At 40.8% G+C, this 22,118-nt stretch overlaps 1 protein-coding gene across 1 annotated transcript; it reads right to left on the bottom strand.

Moving 5' to 3' along the window:
• Nucleotides 1-5,524: 5,524 nt before the first annotated feature.
• LOC107139747 (olfactory receptor 9-like) lies at nt 5,525-6,618 on the bottom strand. The gene is given in 2 exon segments (XM_015482625.2): nt 5,525-6,406; nt 6,408-6,618. Coding segments are annotated over 2 exon segments (939 nt in total). The 5' UTR covers nt 6,465-6,618.
• Between the last annotated feature and the right edge of the window lie 15,500 nt (nt 6,619-22,118).

The raw sequence follows: 22,118 nt of genomic DNA, 5'->3' as shown, positions 1-22,118 counted from the left end.
ACCAGGGGTTGAATCCAAGGGTACTCTACCAACTGAGTAATATCATTAGCCCTTTTTATTTTTTACTTAAAGACAGGAGTCTCACTAAGTTGCCCAGGCTGGCCTCAAACTTACAATACTCCTGCCTCAGCTTCCTGAGTCACTGGAATTACAGGTGTGTGCCACTGGGTTGAGCTCACTTATGTCTTAAAAGACAGAGCAATAAAAGGCTCTATAACTGGTCCAGTTCTGACACTGGGGTTTCTCAACTACCCAGAAGACTGTAAGAGATTGTTATGGTTTAGATAAATGTTCCCCAAAAGCCCACGTGTTGAAGCCTTGGTCCCCAGTGTACCATTTTAGGAGGTCCAGCCTCTGGGAAGTAATTGAATCATGAGGGCTTTAACCTCATCAATGAATTAATCTATTATGGATTTATTGCTTAAATGGCTATTGGAAGGTGATAAGAACTTTAGAAGATGAGGCCTAGTTGCAGGAAGTTGGTCACTGGGAGCATGATCCTTGAAGGATATATTTTTTCCACTGACCTTTCCTTCCTCCTCCCACTCCTGTCCTCCACCCCAAACTCCTGTCTCCTTCCTAGCCACCACAAGTTGAGTAGCTTTGCTCCACCACCTGCTCTCTGCCTGGATCTTCTGCCTTACTACAAGCCCAGAAACAACAGAGCCACATGATCATAGACTGAAACCTCTGAAACTGAGCCAAAATAAATCTTTCCTTCCTTTAGTTGATTTTCTCAGGTATTTTGTCACAACAATGGAAAACTGACTAACACAGTGTCAGTGGTACTGGAGGCTGTGGTAAATCTAAAAAGTCAATCAAGGGCTTGGGAACCAAACTTAAGCCTATAGGGCAAAGAATTAGCCATCTTTTTGTGAAACTGCTCTTGAGCTATAAAACAGTCAGCTCTATGTTACTACAGTGAAATTTTCAAGACAATGAACTTAGTGAAGAGAAATGGTTTATTTAGCTCACAGTCTGGGAGTTTTGAGTCTAATATCAGAATGCCCTTATGGGTTTGAGCCTCTGGTGAGGGCACTAGATGGCAAAACAGACACTTCTATTGAAACAAGAAGTCACATCTCCAGCCAGGAAGTCAAGTGAAACTGAGACTGGAGTCCCACAGGCCCTTCAAGACCACGCCTCAAATGACACAGGGACCGCACACCAGGTCCCTTGTTGAGAGCCACAGCCAAAGGGGCCCCAGCAAACTTCCAGCTGCCAGCAAACTTCCAGCTGCCGGCTGATGATTGGCTCACAGCGGCCCCAGCAACATCTAGCTGATTGGCTCCTCGGCCCCAGCAACATCTAGCTGATTGGCTCCTCTGCGGTGATGCTCATTGGACTGTTTCCCTGCCCTTTCAGACCACGGAGCTGCTCATTGGGGGACTTTTTTTGGCTCCGCCCACGTGACCCAGCCAATCGGCCTCAAGAGCAGGAGGATTGTGGGAGGTGGAGAGAGGCTTGTGTGGGAGAGAGAGGCTTGTGGAAAGCCGGTGGTGGCAGTTGAGGCTCTGAGGATTTTTCCTGAGAGGCTGTTTTGTTTGGCGTGTGTGGTTCTAAAAATAAAGTTAGTTTCTTTTGACAAGTGGCTCCTGATTGTGCCCAGCCAGACTGCTGCAGTCCCTCTTCTTTAAAGATCCACAGCACCTCCCAATACCGTAAAGCTAGAATGAAGCCTTTACATAGGGACCTTTGGAGGATGCTCATCCAAATCACAGAAGGCCTAATGTGGGCAACCGTATATTCTGAACACTTGAACACCAGATAACAGATGACCATGCACAATTGCACCAGCCTAAAATTATGTGTCCCCAAGAGCACTTCATCAGTAATGGGAAGTGGCAAATTTATGGGGGCCCAAGCTTGTAGAGAAGACAAAAGAATATTGCATCTACTTCATTCCCCAGCAACCACCCCCCATTCGTTCTTAATGGGTCTATAAATAAAATGGTCATAATAGCAAGAAAGGAGGTCATGCAGCTGGGATTGGTGGCATCTACCAGTAATCCCAGCAACTTGGGAGGCTGAGGCAGGAGAATCACAAATTCGAGGCCAGCATGGGCAACATAGTGAGCCCCTATCTCAAAATAAAATTTTAAAAGGGGATAGGGATGTAGCTCAGTGCTAGAGTACTTGCCTAGAATGTGTGAGGTCCTAGATTCAATCCCCAGCTTGACCAAAAAAAAAAAAGGAAGCCATGCATGAACTCAACAACAAGGGCTTCCTCCACCAAGATAATCCAGCTAAGAATCCACCTTGGAATTCTCCTTGGTTTGGAGGCTAAGAGCTTTGTGGGAAGCAAAGCTCCACCCACTTCTATAAAAGCAGAGAGAGCAAAATTACTGTCTTCCCTAAACCATGACAGCCAGGGCAGGCCTGTGACCCTAGCCAGTCCTAGGGGATGCTTCTACCTCAGACTTTGAATCAGGTGCAAGTGATGCAAAGAAGTATAGGAAAGTTTACAACTCACGATGATGGTGACAGTGGTGGGTTCCAGGACCCCGAAACACTAGCACCACAACGGTGCCAGGGAAATTTCCAGTAACCAGTGTGGGCAGTGCCAGCAGCATCCTATCTAGACCATTCCTATGGTATAACCTTAGCTGGCCTCTCAGCTTCTCTAGGTTCCCAACCATTTTCTAAGCCTGGTTCTCTAGAATCTCTTTCAAGGCCATAAGCTACCAGAGTCCATTTTTCTCCAGAATTGCTTATTTCCTCCTTGCTTCTCTCTAGTGGCCCCTAGGAAATGGCCCACTTGATCCCTTTTCAATTTTCCCCCTCATAACTTGCACTAGGATTTTCTCTTTTCCAAATCCCTTCTCCTCTAAATCTCATACACAGCTCTTCCTTTCCTCTCTTCAACATGACACATGTTAGACTTTCCAGCAATGTTAGGGAGATTTTTTAATAGGGAAAATCCAGAATTGTTATGACATCTAAAAACTTTGATGAAGTTCATGTGAATAGAAATGATATCGTAGAAAAGCCATAGAAAAGCCATCGTAGCAGAAACTGAAACAGATTAGTTCACTCTGATATTTCACTTTGCTAAGCAGTTTTATTAAAGCTATTTGTTTACCTTTTTTACAAATATCTATTGATCATCTGCTATGTTCGAGACACTAATTCTAAGTACCAGGAATATACAAGGTGAACAAGATAGGCAACATCCCTACCCTTATGGGACACTGCATTTTAGTGAAGGAAGTCATAAGTAAATAAAGAAGGAAATTTCAGGTAATGCAAAGAAATTATGTGGTAAAGGGGGAGAGGGGACGGCTGCATTTAATCCTCACAACAATCATGTGGAACGCAGGAACTATTATAATCCTGATTTTAGATAAGGAAGGCCACTGTTCACACCGGTACCAAGAATGGAATTCTGATCATGCACAGAATTCACATCAAAGGAAACCATTCCTTCCTCCTAAATAGAGTTCATCAGAGATTTCTACTTAGATCCTCACCTCTAACTGCATGCAGTTCCAGTCCCTCTTAAACAGAACCTGGCTATGGGGCTCTCATGTTTGAAATTAAATATACAGGACACCTGGTTAAATTTGGATTTTGGATAAATGATTGTTTTTAAGTGTAAACATGTCCAAAATATTTTCCCCAGAAAGATAAAACAATCTGATCCTTCAAGCTAAATATTTCAAGAGACATACTAACAACTTATTTGTTGGTTACCTGAAATTTGAATTTAATCGGGTGCCCTGTATTTTAACTGAGCACCTTAAAAATAAGGACTTGAGCCTCTCGAGCTGATGGTCGCCATGCTGAGGAGAGAAGCAGGAAGGTTCTCAGAGCCAAATGAGTCCAGCTTCACCATATCCTTCTTCTTCTGCCTCCACTCTCAGCTCAGAACAAAGGAGAAAAAGGGCAACATCTCTCTCCTCGTTTTGTTCAGACACCAAATCTTTCATAAGCACTCCCTTGGGCCTAATTCTGATGCCTTATGATGTCATATTACCCTGTGCTCAATAAACTGAGGAAAAGCCAGTCCATAGCTTTCTCAGTGGATTCTTTCTGCCCTCTAAGAATATTAAATACCAATCTGTACCTTCACCCATCCTCCTCTTTTCTGGGCTATCTAGTCCCAACTCATTTCTGACTCTTAGTCCATTTCCCTGCCCTGAAAATTGTGGGGAAAGCCACTTGATTGAACCATAAAACAATAAAAATTCTTGTGGAGGGTAATTTGGCAGAATGTTTCAGAAACAATTTGGTTCAGCATTTCCATTTCTAGAATTCTGTGTTAATGAAAGCATAAAATAAATATACAAAGATATAAGTATAATCATATCTATTTCAACAATATTTACAACAAAAAATCCCTTAATCCAATGATAGGAAATTACTTAAAATTATAGTACATCCATATAAGTATTTTAGATATTAAAAGCATGTTTTAAAAGTCTCCTGATATTGTACAATGTTAAAATATAGTTTAATAAAGTAGAAAATTTATTACAAAGCAATTTAGACAATATAATCCCTTTTTTAGTTTTCAGACATATGCATATATACATATACAGACTAAAACAGGCTGCAGTAATTTCCCAAGGACATTATTACTAACAAAAATGTCAATATTTATTTTCTTTTCTTCTGAATGCAAGATTCTCTGCAATTAACAGTGCTATTTTTGTAAACTGGGAAAGGAAAAAAATCAATGCTATTTAAAGGTTCTGTGCCTTGAGTGATTTCCCCCACTGTGCGGCTCCCTTCTGTGGCTTCTAATTGAAGGAGAATTTGCAAACAAGCAAGAACTGGCTTCCCAAGAAAAAGTAAAGTGGTTGCGGATCCCTCTGGCCAGAAAAATTAAGTGGACTCCAAGTAGAAATATTGCTGGAAATGAAAGTGTCATTTTGGTAGTGTAAGGTCTAAGTCAGACCTTCTGATCAGAGCCAGGGAAAAGAGATGGATGTGCATTTCCACCGTGGGAAAAGAGGGAGAAATGAGGAGCAAGTCTGTCAAGGGGCTGGGCAAAGAGGTTCAGCATAGAACACCAACATTCAGGAACCCCCAGAAAGAAGTCTTCAGTCAGGAGCAAACTAACTGGACTAGTGCCGCCAGACCAAAGCAGCACCAAGACTTGTCTCCTGAACTTCCAAATTCAAACCAACTACTCCCTGCCCCTGTTCCTTCCCTGGCACCACAGACACCCAGGCTGGTCATCGCACTGGAGTAAAGGAGCTTTGGTTGCAGCAGAGGTGCCTGATGCCAGAGAGAAAGGCTGGCAATGAGGAGTCTCTGGGAGAAATAGAAGAGGAACAGCTTAAGGGTGAGTTTGCCCAGCTCTGAGCCTACAGTCAAGTCAGGTCAAGGCCATAGGAACAGGCCCCAGAAGCAGAGCTGCGAGCAACACATTGGTGCCTTGGGCCCTCATGCTGAGTGGAACAAGGAAACCCACACTCACAGACCCTGTGCACCTCAGGTCCCGGCTTCTCCCTCCTCCTCAAAAACAGGCCAGAGATCAAGCCCTTGCCTCCAGGAATTCGGGAGGCAGGAAGCAGCATCAAGGGCTCCAAAGGTATCTCTTCATGAACCGCCTCATGGCTCCTGTGACCTCCTTGTTCCTCAGAGTGTAGATAAAAGGGTTTAACATGGGGGTGACAACTGTGTAGAAGACAGCAAGGATCTGGTCCATGTCCCGAAAGGAACCTGCCTGAGGTTTCATATAGGCAACAGTCCCAGTCCCAAAAAAGAGCATGACCACAAACAGATGGGAAGAACATGTAGAGAAGACTTTTCGACGGCCCTGGGATGTCGCAATCCCAAGAATAGTGGCAAGAATACAGGCATAGGAGATCACAATCAGTGAGAAGGGGGTCAGAATAAAGGCCACCGTGACAGCAAGGTTCCCCACTTCACCCCAGAAGGGGCTCCCACTAGCCAGTCTCAACACAGGCAGGATGTCACACAGGAAGTGATGGACGGTGTTGGCACCATGGAAGGGCAAGGTGAAGATGAAGATGGAGTGAGTGGTGCCAGTGATGACACCCATGAGGTAGGAGGCCCCCACCATGCCCACACACGCTGCCTGGTTCAACAGGGTGGGATAGTGCAGCGGTCGGCAGATGGCGGCATACCGGTCATAGGCCATGGCAGTGGGCAAGCAGCATTCCGTGATGCCAAAGAGGGCAAAGAAATACAGCTGGGTGAAGCAGCTGGCACGTGGGATGGTCGGGCAGGAGGAGAGGAGATCAGCCAGCATCCTAGGCACAATGGTGGTGGTATATAGGACCTCTACCAGGGAGAAGTGGCGAAGGAAGAAGTACATGGGGGAATGCAGAGCAGAGTCTGCCAGTGTAAGGAAGATGATCAGGGAGTTGCCCAGCAAGGTGACCAAGTAAATGCAGAGCACCCCCCAAAACAGAGAGCCCCCAGAAAGAGCCAAAATCTGAGAACCCAATCAAAACAAACTCAGTTACTGCTGAGCCATTGCCACTCTCCATGTCCCCAAAGCCAGACTGGAAAAAGGAAAATAAAGAGGGCTCATGCAGCAGCAGGAGGTAGCCAGGCAAAGACAAGGGCTGCAGCAGAGAAGATGTGGGAAAGTCCCTAAGAACATCCCAGCTCTCCAGAGTGGATGGGTGAGCCCCCGGCTGCTTTGACTCCTTCCCAGAAAAAATGCCTCAGAGCAGAAGGAAGAAAAACCAGGGGAGTTAAAGGGAAGATTGCAGACCGCCCTGGATGCTGGGGGTTTGACAAACACCAAGGTGGTTTATTCCACTTGCCCAGGTACTGGGTTTAGGAGCAAAGAGCTTAAGAAACTGATTGAGACTACGGGCAGAAAAGTGGGTGAGCAAACAGAATAAACAAAGCTGGCAGAAAGAGACTGAGGAAGAGAGTTAAGTGAATCTGACAACAAAGTGAGAGTGAAAGAGAGAAGACACAGGTCTGAAGGCCAAAGGACGGGAGCCTGTGCAGCTTTTACCCGTAGAGGGGTCCCCACGGCCCTCAGAATGTGCCTCCTGGCAGCACATCATGCAGCTCAATCCTCCCAAGAGCCTGGATCCCAGAGCAGAGGGTGGAGAGGAAAGTAGATGGGGGAAATAAAAAAAGGAGGGAGGAAGTGGCTTCCTTCTGCCACATCACAGTGCTAAGCTGCCTGCAGTCAGGTCAGGGTGTGGAGCATCCTCCTAAGGACAACTGAGATCCATGTAGAAGGGCTGACATGTATCCACGGTCCCTCAGCAAGGCCTAAATAAAGCTGGGCTCAGATGCTCAGTGTTCTAACTCCTTGGTCAGTTTCTGCAGGCTGCCTGCTCAGTCCACTATTTCCAGAGCTGTCCTCTGCCCAGCCCATTGGAGTTAGTCCTTAGCCTCCTTTCCACTGTCTGGAAAGTAATTTTTTAAAAAACTTTTTGGAAAATAGTGCTATTCCTCAAAGAAAAGAACTGTTGAAATAGCAACTCCCAACCCATCCCAGGATTTGTATCCACTCCCCAGCTGCTGAAAGAGGCTGCAGTGTTCTCTAAACTTCTAAAACAGGAAAGTCTCTCTTAGATCTTAGTGGGACAGATGGTTTCCCCTGCAGCAGGGGATCACAAAGGTGACCCAAGAGGATGCCTCAGTCACTAATAGCTCAATGAATAAATACCTTCAAATTACATGTATCAATTAAATGAAAAATAAATGTTCTTCTCTGACACATATTCATGTCCCATTTAGTGATCTAGGGAGACCCTTTTAATTCAAAGCAGCCTGTTCTTTACTTGGGTTATTTTCTTTTTTAGGTTGTTCAAATTTAAATTTAGATAAATAAACACGTTTAAATTGTTTAAATTCCAAAGAATTTATGCAGGTAGTTTGCCCTCAAAAAGGGACGTGTAGACTGCACATTGTTTACAGAAAGAGGAGGGAGCTGTGTACCGACAGTAGAACAACTTGCCCACCACCACCTCAGCCAGGTGACCATGGTCAACATCAACCCTGATAAATCATGCTGATAGAACATGCCTTCAATATGATTTGATGAAAAGAGCACTTCACCTCTGTGGCCTTCCCCCATAACCCCAGGCTAATCATGAGAAAAACATCAAATAGATTCCAGTCGAGGCTTCTCAAAACTTTCAAGTTCCCCAAAAGAAAAAAAAAAAAAAAGCCTAAGAAACTAAAGAAACATGACAACTAAAATGTGATATGGTAGTTACGGGAAAAGGACAGTAAGTAAAAACTAAGGGAATCTGAATAAAATTTGGACTTCAATTAACCATTATATATCAATAAACTTCATAAATTGTGAAAGGTATTACTAAGAGAGAAAACTGAATGTGGGATATATGGGGATTCCATATACTATCCTAGTAATTTTTCTTTAAGTCAAAGCTACCCTAAAATAAAATTTTTTCTCTTTTTAAAAGTTTATTTATTAGCCAGGTACAATGGTGTACACCTGTAATCCAGTGACTCAAGAAGCTGCGGCAGGAGGATTGCAAGTTCAAAGTCAGCCTCAGTAATTTAGTGAAGTCCTAAGCAACTCAGCAAGAACCTATCTCTAAATAAAATATAAAAAAGGGCTGGGGATGTGCTCAACAGTTAAGCACCCCTGGGTTCAATCTCTGGTACCAAAAAAAAAACTGCTTTATTGACATGGAAGGACATTTGGAATATATTGCAAAGTAATAAAACAAGATAAAAACATTAAATTTTCAATAAAAAATTTTATTAAGATAGGTGAGAGAGAGAGAGAGAGAGAGACCGAAGTACTGACATTGAAAAGCCCTAAATGGAATGGATTGGGGGAACTAAATAGGTTCTTTTTTTGTTTTTGCAGTTGTTACTATATTTTTGCTATATTTTAAATTCACTGATCATACAATAGGTGAAAAACTATATAAAACATTAAAATAAAATGATGGAATTAATTCATATTTATATTTTAATGTCTAATTTATTTTCAATCAATTATGCCTATTTTTGTATCTTTGGAAATATTTTATCACTGGTTTGACTTTTTTAATTAGGTCAATAGTGAATGCTTCCAGTCATCGCTATGCATTTTTTAAATGTATTCCTGGTAGAAAGGCTACAAACAGGTCTAAGGGTATAGCTCAGTAAGGGTGCTAGTCTAGCATGCGTGAGGCCCTGGCTTCAATCCCCAGTGGAGTCAGAATAAAATATGGACTACAAGCAGAACATGGAATGACTACTTCTTAAGTGTTTCCAGCTTTGGAATGGTGGAGAAGGGGCTCTGGCTATCACATCTGACACCAGACTGGGTTGACTTGGCTGATTTGTCTGGCTAGTATGTGTCCCCTTCTTCCCTCACTCCCTCCCAAAGCTAAGCCTTCAGAGGAAGAGGACAACTTTCCCTGATAGAGAAGGACTATTCTTGGGGCAAGGGTGTAGGAATGGCTGTACTCACCTGCTAGAACCTCCTAATGAGTGTCAAGGTTATTTCCAGCTTTATAATGTTCAACACGTCTGTAATTTCCAATTAAAAGGAGTTGTAAACAAAAATAGATGTGGTGGACTCTGGAAAATGAACCAAAAAGAAAGTGTTTTGGTTGAGGTGGGGGGAGTTTTGCTGGGATTTTTATTATTTTCCACCGCAAAAGTCTGCACAGTTCTGGAGCAGTTAGATTGTGGCATTCTTGTAAATGGGATCACACTGCCTCCGTGTGGTCAATCTCTGAAAAGCCACCTTAAACACTGACTACCTGAACTGATAGATGGGGAAATGATAAAAATAAGGGCCTTGAAAATCTACCCATCCTCTCAGTCTTCACAAAAAGAAATTAAGGTCAAGAAAAACTCCTATGAGGCCTTTGATAAAATACAGCAGCCATTTGTGTTAAAAAATAAAAAACACTGGAGAAATTAAGGATAGAAAAAATTTACCTCAACATTATTAAGTTCATATACATATATGACAAACCCAAAGCCAATATCATACTGAATGGAGAAAAACTGAAAGAAAAAATTCTGCTATGTGCATAGAAAAATATACCACAGTGAATGCACCTTTATGTATAGCTATAAAGCAACAATTAAAAACAGATAAATAAACACAAGGAAGGCCAGTAGAATAGAGCAAGAGGAATGGGGCAGAGAAGGAGGGAAAGAAAAGAAGGGACTCCAGGGACAGAAATAGATCAAGTTAAATTTCATGCCAAAAGTACATATGGGAGGAGCTGGGGCTGAGGCTCAGTGGTAGAGTGCTCGCCTAGCATGTGTAGGGCACTGGGTTAGCATGTGTAGGGCACTGGGTTAGATCCTCAGGACCACATAAAAATAAATAAATAAAATTAAGATAGTATGTCCATCTACAACTAAAAACAATATGTTTAAAAAAATACGTATTGGAGAAAATATAGCTTTTGACAAATGGTGCAAGGGAAACTGGATACCCATATGTAGAAGAATGAAACCAGATCCCTATCTCTTGCCCTTCAAAAAAGTCAATACAAATGATTCAAACACTTAGGAATTAGACCAGAAACTTTTCAACTGCTAGAATAAAACATAGAGTCAACACTCCATCATATTGGTGCGGCCACAGACTTCCTTAACAGGATCTCTAAAGCTCAAGAAATAAAACCAAGAATCAATAAGTGGGATGGCATCAAATTTAAAAGCTTCTGCATAGCAAAGGAAATGATTGAGAGTGTGAAGAGACAGCCTACATACTGGGAGAAAATCTTTGCCAGCTACTCCTCCAACAGAGGATTAATATTCAGAATATATAAAGAACTCAAAAAAAAAACACCAAAAAAAACCAATCAATAAATGGGCAAAAGAACTAAAACTGATATTTCTCAAAAGAAGAAACACAAATGACCAACAAATATATTTTTTGAATGTTTATTATATCTAGCAACCAGGAAAATGGAGATCAAAACTATACTTAAGATTTTGTCTTGGGGCTGGGGATGTGGCTCAAGCGGTAGCACGCTCGCCTGGCATGCATGCGGCCTGGGGTTCGATCCTCAGCACCACATACAAAACAAAGATGTTGTATCCACTGAAAAACTGAAAAATAAATATTAAAAATTCTCTCTCTCTGTCTTAAAAAAAAAAAAGATTTTGTCTCGCTCCAATCAGAATAGTAATTACCAAGAATACAAATTATAATAAATGCTGGCAACTCATACATTGTTGGTGGGGTTATAAATTAGTACAACCACTATGGAGATCAGTATGGAAGTTCCTGAATAGACTAGGAAAGGCTCCACCACATGACCCACCTATCCCATTATCCTAAAGAACTAAAATCTTCATAGTATAGTGATACAACCATATCAATGTTTATAGCAGTACAATTCACAATAACCAAGTTATGGAACCAGCACAAGTCAACAGACAATGGATTAAGAAAATGTGGTATATATACACAATGGAATTTTACTTAGCCATAAAAAGAATGAAATTATTACATTTGCCAGTAAATGGAACTGGACAACATCATGCTAAGTGAAATAAAACAGACTCAGAAAGTTAAGGATTGAATGTTTTCTCTCACATATAGAAGCTAGAGCAAAGTAAGGGGAGATTGAGGGAGAAGGAAGAGGGATGGGAAAGGGGAGGAAAGGTGGAATTAATTTGAAAAATTGTTCTATGTGAATGTATAAATGTACTACAGTGAATGCCACCTTTATGTATATCTATAAAGAACAAGTTTTTTTAAATAAATATGGTTTAGAGTTGTGGCTCTGGCTGGAGTGCTTGCCTAGCATGCATGAGGCCCTGGGTTTGAGTCTCAGCACCACATTTAAAAAAAGAAAGATAAATAAATGAAATAAAGGTATTGTGCACATCTACAACTAAAAAATAATATTTAAAAATAAATAAATAGAAGGAAAACCAATAGAGTAGAGGAAGGAGAATAGGGGAGGGAAGAGGGAAGGAAAAGACAGGCACTGGGGACTGAAATGGAGCAAATTAAATTCCATGCATGTTTGATTGTGTCAAAATGAACCCAACTGGGCTGGGGATGTGGCTCAAGCGGTGGCGCACTCGCCTGGCTTGTGCGGGGCACTGGGTTTGATCCTCAGCACCACATAATATAAAATAAAGATGTTATGTCCACCGAAAACTGAAAAATAAATATTAAAAAAAAATTTCTCTCTCTCTTTAAAAAAAATGAACCCAACTTATTATGCATAACCATAATGTACCAATAAAAGCATTTTTTAAAAAGAAGGAAAAACTTCTATTGTTTTGGCAGAGCTAAGGCTGGTAATAACATGTGTCATGTATATGACATAGCCACATTACATAAATCATCTCCCTTAATCCTAATACAACAAGGTTTAAATAATCTCACACCACAGATAAGGAAACTGTGCTAATAGAGAAGAAATACTTGTCCAAGGTCATACAGACTGACAGAAACAGAGCCACAACTCAAACCCAGCCCATCTGTCCCCAAAGCCAGTATAACTGAATGCTGTAAACCCAGCCTCCAAATCCAACACTCAGCCCACAGGTCTTTGTAATCTGTCTGCATCTAGATCACAGAAAGAAGATGCCTTGGAGATGTCTGCTCTAATTGCATCATGTTACAGAAGAGGAAAACAGGTGGAGAGAATATACAATTTATCCATAGTCACCAAGGGACAGAGCTAGGAATGGTCAGGGTCTCTCTAGGTCTCTGTTCTACCTATTCATCTACTAAAGTTCTGTGAATGTATATCTTGTGTGTGCACGTGTGGGGCGGGGGGGCGGTGGCAATCCTACTCATAGGAAGAGTAACCAGAAAATCCCCAGATCAATTCCCAACAGTAACAGTAGCCAGCCCTGTTCCATCACAGAGTTTGAGGTATAATACAGGGATCAAAAGTTATAGAAGGAAGAGAGCATTGATGATATAATGTATCACAACTGGGTCCCTGAAGGCCTAAAGGCATTTCAGTGGGGACAAGATCCCAGACACACATTTCCCTGAAATCTAATATGTAAAGTTCGGAGGCCTACATGAAACCACCAGGATATCAGATAAACATATGGTTCCAGCCATATGCCCTGTTTCAATTAGCTTTTTGTGTCAAATACCAAAATGCCCAACAAGAACAACTTAGAGGAGGAGAAGTTTATTTGGGGCTCACATTTTTCAGAGGTCTCAGTCCATAGATGGCCAACTTCATTTCTTTGGGCCCAATGTGAAGAAGTACATCATGGGGGAAGGGCCCAGCAGAGGAAAGCCAATCAGAAAGCAGAGAGTGAAAGAGGGAGAGGAAGAGGCCTCAGGGAAAATGCCCCCTTCTAGGGCACACCCGCAGTGATCTACCTCCTTCAGCCCTGCCCCACATGCCTACAGGTATAACCCAGTCCCTTCAAACTAGGATGGACTGATTAGGTTACAGCTCTCATAATCTGATCATTTTATTTCCAGATATACCTGCATTAACAGGAGCTTTGGGAGATACTTCATATCCAAACATAATGTGCCCTTTTCTGCCCCAGGATAGAAGCTTCTTCCATGCTCCTGCCTCAGCAGCAGAACTCAGTGTTTTACAAGAGATCCCAGAGAGCAGTAGGCACACTGAGGCAGGAACAAAGAGGGTGCAAGAAGTGGCACTGGCAAGAGAGAGGAAAACATGTCCAGAGACCAGAACAGAACTTCCCTGATGCCCCCAAGGCAGGGGTACTCTGAGTGCCAATGAGCAGAGAGAGCTAAGGGCAAGGAGCCGGGCCATAGGTCCTGTGAAAATGTTTAAGCGGGAGTTGCTCTCACCCCAAGGGGGATGTTTCCATTCAGGTGAGGGGCTGCAGTGTTTGAGGTGTGCACTGATGGAGGGACATGGGGGAAGCCACAGAGAGGGAAAGTGAACTGAAGAATAATGTGAAAATAAGAAAAAAGAGACCAGAGGCTGTTGGTCAACCCCTCAAAGATAAGAAGATGAAACTGGTCTCAAGCTGAAAACATTGCACATACACTGAAGAAACTAGAATTGAGGTGTTTTTTCCCTAGAGACCATAAAAAAACAGATAAGGCTGAGAAAGCCTTTACTCTGAGCCCTAGAACTTCTGGACTCCCCTGGGCCAAGCTTGCTTTCTTATGGATAACTGGGTAAAGGAAGATCTCACAGGGATTAGGTGCTCCTGAGAGAGAAAACTTGGGATAGGGAAGAGCCTCTCCAACCCCCTGAGATCCTTCTTACACTTCAAGTTTGAGCAGTAACTTGCATCCAAGCAGATGCAACTTAATGATTAACAAATACTTTCTCCCTGTGACTGCTGGGGAGGTTTTAATTAATTCCCTAGGCCAACCAAGTCTCCCTGTTCCCTCACCTCTGCTCCCCAGCTTCATTGCCTCCAGTGCCTCCGCAGCAGTAATTACCTGCTACAAATGAGAACATCTCCAGCAGCACAGCAGTAATTACAGCCACAAGAACTCCACAATTAATCTTGCCCTCAACATAAAAAAAATGGCATCCTAACCTGAATAGATCACTTGAGCAATTTCCCTGCATTATCCCATTTGGCCTCACATCAGCCCTAGAGACCGACCTGGCAGGTATTAATTACTGGCCTGTTTCAGTGATAGGAAAATTTAGGAGCCAAGTGACTTTTCAGTCACTTGGCCAACAAGGATGGAGATGAGACCTGAAATCTGGAAGACAAATCCCTGGAGAGAACCCCAATATACTCTCCAGCACAGAGTTCTGCCCATCTTGAGACCCCCATCTCCCCACAAGCTCTGTCCCCACATCTGTTACCTGTCCTTTGAAAACCCAACTCTTTACCACACCAAGAGACTGCAGGAACAGCTGCAACCTAGGAACAGCTGACCTTCTCAGAAACCCCCAGCTTTTCACATCATGACTCCCACCACCATGCCAGATCCTGGAGCAGGAGAGAGTGCACCCCATGGGCAGGTCATTGGTCCTTGCCATAGTCCCCACTGTGCCTCTATCACACCACCCACAACTCTGCCCAATTACCTGCCCCCTTCTACCCTGATCCCATAGCTAAGGAGATTCCTGCTATTTATATTTACTTGTTTAAAGGGCACAACAGAAATAGTTACCATGACATATAGAACACCATAATGTGGCAAAATTTAATTGCTTAAGAAAATAAAGAAAAATAAAAGAAAATTTTAAAAAGAAAGGTAGGGATATAAAACAGAGTCAGGAATGAAACTAAAAAATGTCTAAAGTAAGATCTATGCCCTTCCTAAGGGTGGCCACAAGTTTGGCTCAAAACTGTTTAGCAACCAACCCAAAAAGGACAGTCTGGCCCATTCTTGAATTAACCGTGTCCATGAGATAAAACAGAGACAGATTACACAGAGAAGTACAACTATTCTTGGAATTAAAACCAGACAGAAATTTCTCCCAAGGCCACTCCTGGAGAGAGATTGTGGTCCATAGTCTTACCATACCTTCACAGTGAGTTTTCTAAGATGTGTCAAATAACTTCCCTCAACACAAGGAATGCTATTGTACCAAAGTACCTCTGCAGTTGTAGGAGAAAATAGGATGCTCTATGTATTCTTTCCTGGTGGAGTTTGATCTAAGGCAGAATTTCTCAACCTTAGCACTATTGACATTTGAGGCCAGATAACTCTGTTGTGGTGCTTGGTCATGTATCCTAGGATGTTTAACAGCTTATCTGGTCACGATCCACTCCATAGCAATAGCATCCTTCCCTCCACTAGTGACACCAAAATGATTCCAGACATTGCCAAATGTCTCTTGGGGGACAAAATTGGCCCCAGTTGAGAATCAGTGATCCAAGAGCAGAAATCATTGCTTTTTTTTTTTTAATGTAGAGAGGCAAAGAAGGAACACCTGGTTATATTTTTATTATTTTTACAGCTTTATTGAGGTATAATTTATGAAACACTCATTTAACATATATGGTTTTTATGTTCACAAAACTATGCAACCATCATCACTATGCAATTTTAGAACATTTTCATCACGCCAAAAAGTAATTCTGTACCTCTCAGCAGTAACTCCCCATTCTTCTCTTTCCCCATCCCCCAGAAACCACTAACCTTCTGTCTCTCTCTATGCATTTACCTATTCTGGACATTTTATGTAAAAAAATTATTCAAAAGGCAGGCACAGTAGGCTGGGGTTGTGGCTCAGCAGTGTATTATTCACCTAGTGTGTGCGAGGCACTTGGTTCAATCCTCAGCACCACACAAAAATAAATAAATAAAACAAAGTATTGTGTCCAACTACAATTAAAAAATAAATTTAAAAAAAAAAGGCAGGCACAGTGCCACATGCCTGTAATCCTAGAAATTCAGCAGGCTGTGGCAGAAGGATCACAAGTTCAAGGCCAGCCTCAGAAATTTAGCAAGGCTGTGTTCCAAATTTTAAAAGGGGATATAATTGAGTGGTAGAGTACTTCCTTAGCATACACAAGGCCCTGGATTTAATCCCCAGTACACACCAAAAAAAAGAAAGAAGAAGAATTATTATTCAATGTCTGATCTTTTGTAACTTGCTTCTTTCACTCAGCATCATGTTTTCCAAATTCATCAATGTTGGAGCATGTATCCATACTGCAACCCTTTTTATTGCCAAATAATATTTCATTACATGGATATATTTTACTTATTCATTCATCAGTTTATGGCATTGGAGTTGTTTCCATCTTGGGACTGTTATGAATAATTCTACTACACACATTCACATACAAGTTTTTGTGGAAATCTATGTTTTTCATTTGGGGGGGGCGTTTATATCTAGGAATGAAATTGTTGGGTCATAGGGTAACTTTATGTTTAATATTTTAAGGAACTGTCAAATAGTTTTCCACAATGGCTGCAGCATTTTACATTCCCACTAGCATGAATGAAGGTTCCAATTTTCCCACAACTCCATCAACCTTTGTTATTGTCTTTATTTTAGTCATCTTAGTATGTATGAAGTGGTGTCTCATTGTGGTTTTCATTTTCATTTCCCAATGGCTAATGATGTTGAACATCTTTTATGTACTTATTGGTCTTTTGAATATCTTCCTTGGAGAATGTCTTATTCAATTCCTTTTCCCTTTTTTTAATTGGATTGTCTATTGTGAGTTATAAGACAGCTTTGTGTATTTTGGATACAAGTCTCTTATTGGACACAATTTGCAAATATTTCCTCCTGTGGATTATCTTTTCACTGGTGTGATAGAGTTCTTAGAAGCATAAAAGCTTTTTTTATTTTGGAAATGCTTAATATATAGATGGTTACAGCTATGAATTTTCTTTCTTGACAAATTAGTTATTTAAGAATGAGACATTGATTGGGCTGGGGATGTGGCTCAAGCGGTAGCGCGCTTGCCTAGCATGCGTGCGGCCCGGGTTCGATCCTCAGCACCACATACAAACAAAGATGTTGTGTCTGCCGAAAACTAAACAATAAATATTTTTTTAAAAAAAAGAATGAGACATTGAATTTCTACCTATTTTGTGAATTCCCCAAATTTCTTTATATTTCATTGTCCTCAGAGAACACACTTTATGTGATTTTAATCCTTTTAAATTGATTGAGCCTTATTTTATGATTTTTTTAAATATTTTTTTAGTTGATGATGGACCTTTATTTTTTATTTATTTACATGTGGTGCTGATAACTGAACCCAGTGCCTCACACATGCTAGGCAGGCTCTCTACCACTGAGCTACAACCCCAGCTCTATTTTATGATTTAATATGTGTTCTATCCCAAAAAAAAAAAAATGTTTGATGCACCCAGGAAAAGAATGTGTATTCTGCTGCTATGAGATAAATTGTTCTATAGGTGTTTGTTAAGCCTAGTTTATAGTACTGTTCTATATTTTCTAGTTGATCCTCTGACTAGTTGTTCTATTTTTTTTTTAATAGAATGTAAAGTCTCTATTTTTGCTGAACTATCTATTTCTCTCTTCGGTTTGATCAGTCTTTGCTTCATGTATTTGGGGACAATGATTCTAAGTGACTATACTAATATCAGGCAAAAAATAGAGTTTAAGACAAAATTTGTTGCTTTAGATAAAGAAGATTATTTTGTGATGGTAAGAGGTTCAATCTACCATGAAAGAAATACAGATTAGAGTATAAACAAATGAAGTAGAAAATAGGAAATATCAACAAAATAAAAAGTTTTCTCTTTGAAACAACAAAGTTGACAAACTTTTAATTAGCTTAACCAAGAAAAATGAGAGAAAAAAAATCTAATTACTAAAATTAGGGAGCCAGTCACACCTGTAATACCAGCAACTCAGGAGGCTGAGGCAAGAGGACCACTAGTTCAAGGCCAGCCTCAGCAATTTAGCAAGGCCCTAAGCAACTTAGCAAGATTGTGTATCAAAATAAAAAGGGGGTAGGGATGTGGCTTGGTGGTTAAGTACCTCTAGATTCAATCCCTAGTACCCCCAGAAAAAGTTCACTAAACTTAAGAATGAAAGAGGAAATATCACTACTGACCTTACTGACGCAAAAATAATTATAAGGAAATATTATCTGTCCAGTTAGTCCAACACTTAGGCTTCTGTAGGGAAACCAGCCTGTGGATTTCTTCTTCCCTGTGTGAACCATATTCTCTCTCTCTTTTTTTTTTTTTTTTCAATTCTCACAGTTTTTTTATTGAAAACTGGATGTTTTAAACAGTAAAATGTGGCAACTCTAGAAATCAGATTCCACTCCCTCAGGAATTTTGTTGTTGCTGTTTGTTGTTCTGGCTGCTGCTGCTGCTGCTGCTGCTCCTATTTGTTGGTTTAGTGACTTGCTCAGATTAATTCCATAATATCTGTACTCTTTGTCACGTGTCTCTGCTTGCCTAGCTTACCAGTCAGCTAATAATGAAATTGAGATTCCCTTTAATTCCTTTGACAACTAAATTCCCTCACTCCTTTGCTGAGAAACTGTGTATGTGCGTGTTTGTGTGTGTGTGCGTGTGTGCATGTACATGTTTGTGATACCTCCAATACACCAGCAGTTTGTTGTTGTTCACTACTGGGGATAGAAACTAGGCCTTGTGCATGCTAGGAACATACTCTACCACTGAGCTACACCCCAGCCCTCCAGCAAGTGATAAATCTGACCTGGACTTCACTTCCTGCTGCACAGAGCCTCAAGATAAACCAGAAGTGAGAGTGGCTAAACTTTGCGTGTACTTGTTGCCTTCTTGGCCCCAAGGAATAAGTAAGAGCTGTTTAAAACCCCTACAGACATCCTCAGATTTTCTTTGTAAGATTGTGGCCAGTCTATTTTTTGCATCAATGGGTATTGCCACCTCAGAACGCTGCAATTTTAAAAATTGCCTCTAATAATTTGACCAATGCTACCAGTGATCAAATACAAACCTTGTGAATTGGGCTTTTCCTGGGGTCTTCCTGACAGTGACAATTTTCTGGAGGTCAGCTCTTTGGGGAGCTTGAAACCTATTCTACCTCCTCCCATAGTTACTAGGCTTCTAAATCTGCTGGTTTCAAGGCTACCACTGAGCTGGAAAGAGGGTGTGGGAATAGGGCTAGTTAAACACCACAGAAGCCAGATGTGGTAGTGCGCTCCTATAATTCCAGCAACTCCAGAGGCTAAAGTAGGAGGATCCAATGTTAAAGGACGGTCTTATCAATTTAGGGAGACCCTGTTCCAAAATAAAAAGATAAAAAGGACTAGGAATGTAATTCAGTGGTAGAACACCCATAGGTTCAATCCCCAGTACCACAAAAATAAATAAATAAAAATAAAACATCACAAAGCTCACTGTTCATACAATAGTCAGTCATTTTCCTTGAGGGAAAAAGAACCCTCCTTGAATTTTGTAAGCCTTTGGTTAATTTCTAGAGTTCTGAAACAGTATGGAAATTCCTAAAGAAATTAAAAACAGAACTACCATAGGACCTAGCATCTCTTTTCTGGAAATATATTCAAAAGAAATGAAATCACTACCACATAAAGATATTTGCACTCCCATGTTCATTCCAGCATTAGTCAAAATGTGGAAACAACCTAAGTGTCCATCAACAGACAAATGGATAAAGAAACTGTAGCATGTATATACAATGGAACATTATTCAGTCTCAAAAAAGGAGACCCTGCCATTTGTCACAACATGGATAAAATTGGAAGACATCATGCCGAGTAAAATAAGCTAGATACAGATAGGAATAATGCATGATCTCTCCTATGTGTGAATTTAAAAAAAAATACCCAGAGAGAGGTAGGCACGGTGGCACTCACCTGTAATCCTCATGACCTGAGAGACAAGAGAACCACAAGTTCAAGACCAGCCTGGTCAACTTAATTGGCTATACTAATATCAGGCAAAATGAAGCTGTATCTCAAAATAAAAAATAAAAAGGGCTGGGGATGTAGCTCAATGGTCAAGCACTCTGGGTTCAATCCCCGATACCAAATATATATATTTGAAACTGTATGTGTGTGTATATATACACACAGACATACATAGATAAAATACATACACACAGAGAAAGAATAAAACAGTGGTTACCAAATGTATAACAATGAATCCCACTACTGTGAATAGTTATGATGCACCAATAAAATATATTTAAATAAAGACTTTAATGATCCAACTGGGGGAGGGGGACAGTGGTTACCAGGGACAGGGTAAAAAGGAGGAAATGAGGAAATGTAGGTCAAAGGGCACAAAACAGATAATGTAGAACGAACAAGTATAGGGATCTAATGTACAATAAAATATTGTATTGCATTCATGACATTTGCTAAATGACTAGACTCAAGTTGCTCTTGTCACACACACAGAGTGAGGCAAGAATGGGATCTTAATTAGAATAAGTTATACTCCATGCATGTATAATATGTCAAAATACATTCTACTGTCATGTGCGGGATGCAGTGGTGCACATCTGTAATCTCAGTGGCTTGGGAGGCTGAGGCAGAAGGATCATGAGTTCAAAGCCAATCTCAGCAAAGGGAAGGTGCTAAGCAACTCAGTGAGATCCTGTCTCTAAATAGAAATACAAAACAGGGCTGGGGATGTGACTCAGTGGTCGAGTACCCATGAGTTCAATCCCCAATACCCCCAACCAAAAAAAAAATACATTATACTGTCATGTACAACTAAAAAGAACAAATAAAAATAAGATCAAATTAAATTTTAAAAAGAGAGTAGGGGAGGGACCATGGGAGATGATGGCTGTGTTCACTTGCTTCACTGGAGTAACCATTTTACTCTCTATCTGTATCTCATAATGTTGTGCTGTATATCTTAAATATATTAAGAAAGAGAAATTTTTAAAAAAAAAAAGCTTTCAATGACTTCTGCCCAGAGTTAAGATGCCTCAGGATCAGCTGTCTCCCCAGGACCAGGATATTGGGATAGGGAAGTTCAGCAGCACTGCTGCAGAGCAGGGCCAGTCCTGGCAAGGCAGTGTCTCTGAGTCAGGCAGAACTGGATTTCCTGGGTGCCGGTTTAGGTTGCAAACTATAATGGCATGGTCCAGGAGATTGTCACTCCTGGTTTCCTTTGTTGTTAGTGCCTATCTTAAAAGAGGAATGCAATCTTCCACACTGTTTCAGGACATATAGAACCATAAGTAATGTTTTACAAATGTTACAGCTGATTTCTATCTATAAACTGAGAATGGCAGATAAGGCCACTCAGGAATTAGAAAGGACTAGATTTCTTCCATTTTTCAGGCCGTAGGTATACTAAAAAAATTTGTTGGCCTGGGGTATAGCTCAGTTGGAAGAGTGCATGCTTCACATGCACAAGGCCCTGGGTTCAATCCCCAGCACCATATGAAAAAAAATTATTTATATTGTTTTTAGTGAAATATATATATATATATATATATATTGTTTTTAGTGAAAGAGAAGGTACTGGGGAATGAGATTGATCAAAATATGTCATGCACATGTACAAATATGGCATAATGACATGCATAATTTTAAAGTACCAATAAAAAAGAAAGAATATATTTTTTTAAAGTTCCAGAACTTACTAAAATAGTATTATATCTTAGTTGTTTATTTTTAACCAATCAAAATTTTGCATACAAGCCAGTCATGGTGACACATACCTGTAATTCCAGGAACTCAGAAGGCTAAGACAGGAAGATCACAAATTTGAGGCCAGCCTCAGCAACTTGACAAGACCCCATCTCAAAATAAAAATAAAGAAGGGCTGGAGGTATAACTCTGTGATAACACAAAAAATAATTTTTAATACAACCAATAAATACAAGGCA

This window comes from Marmota marmota, unplaced genomic scaffold (assembly GCF_001458135.2).
Source record: "Marmota marmota marmota unplaced genomic scaffold, marMar, whole genome shotgun sequence".
In the NCBI taxonomy this organism is placed as follows: domain Eukaryota; kingdom Metazoa; phylum Chordata; class Mammalia; order Rodentia; family Sciuridae; genus Marmota; species Marmota marmota.
The sequence above is the reverse complement of the archived record's forward strand: the minus strand, read 5'-3'. Positions and strand labels throughout refer to the sequence as shown.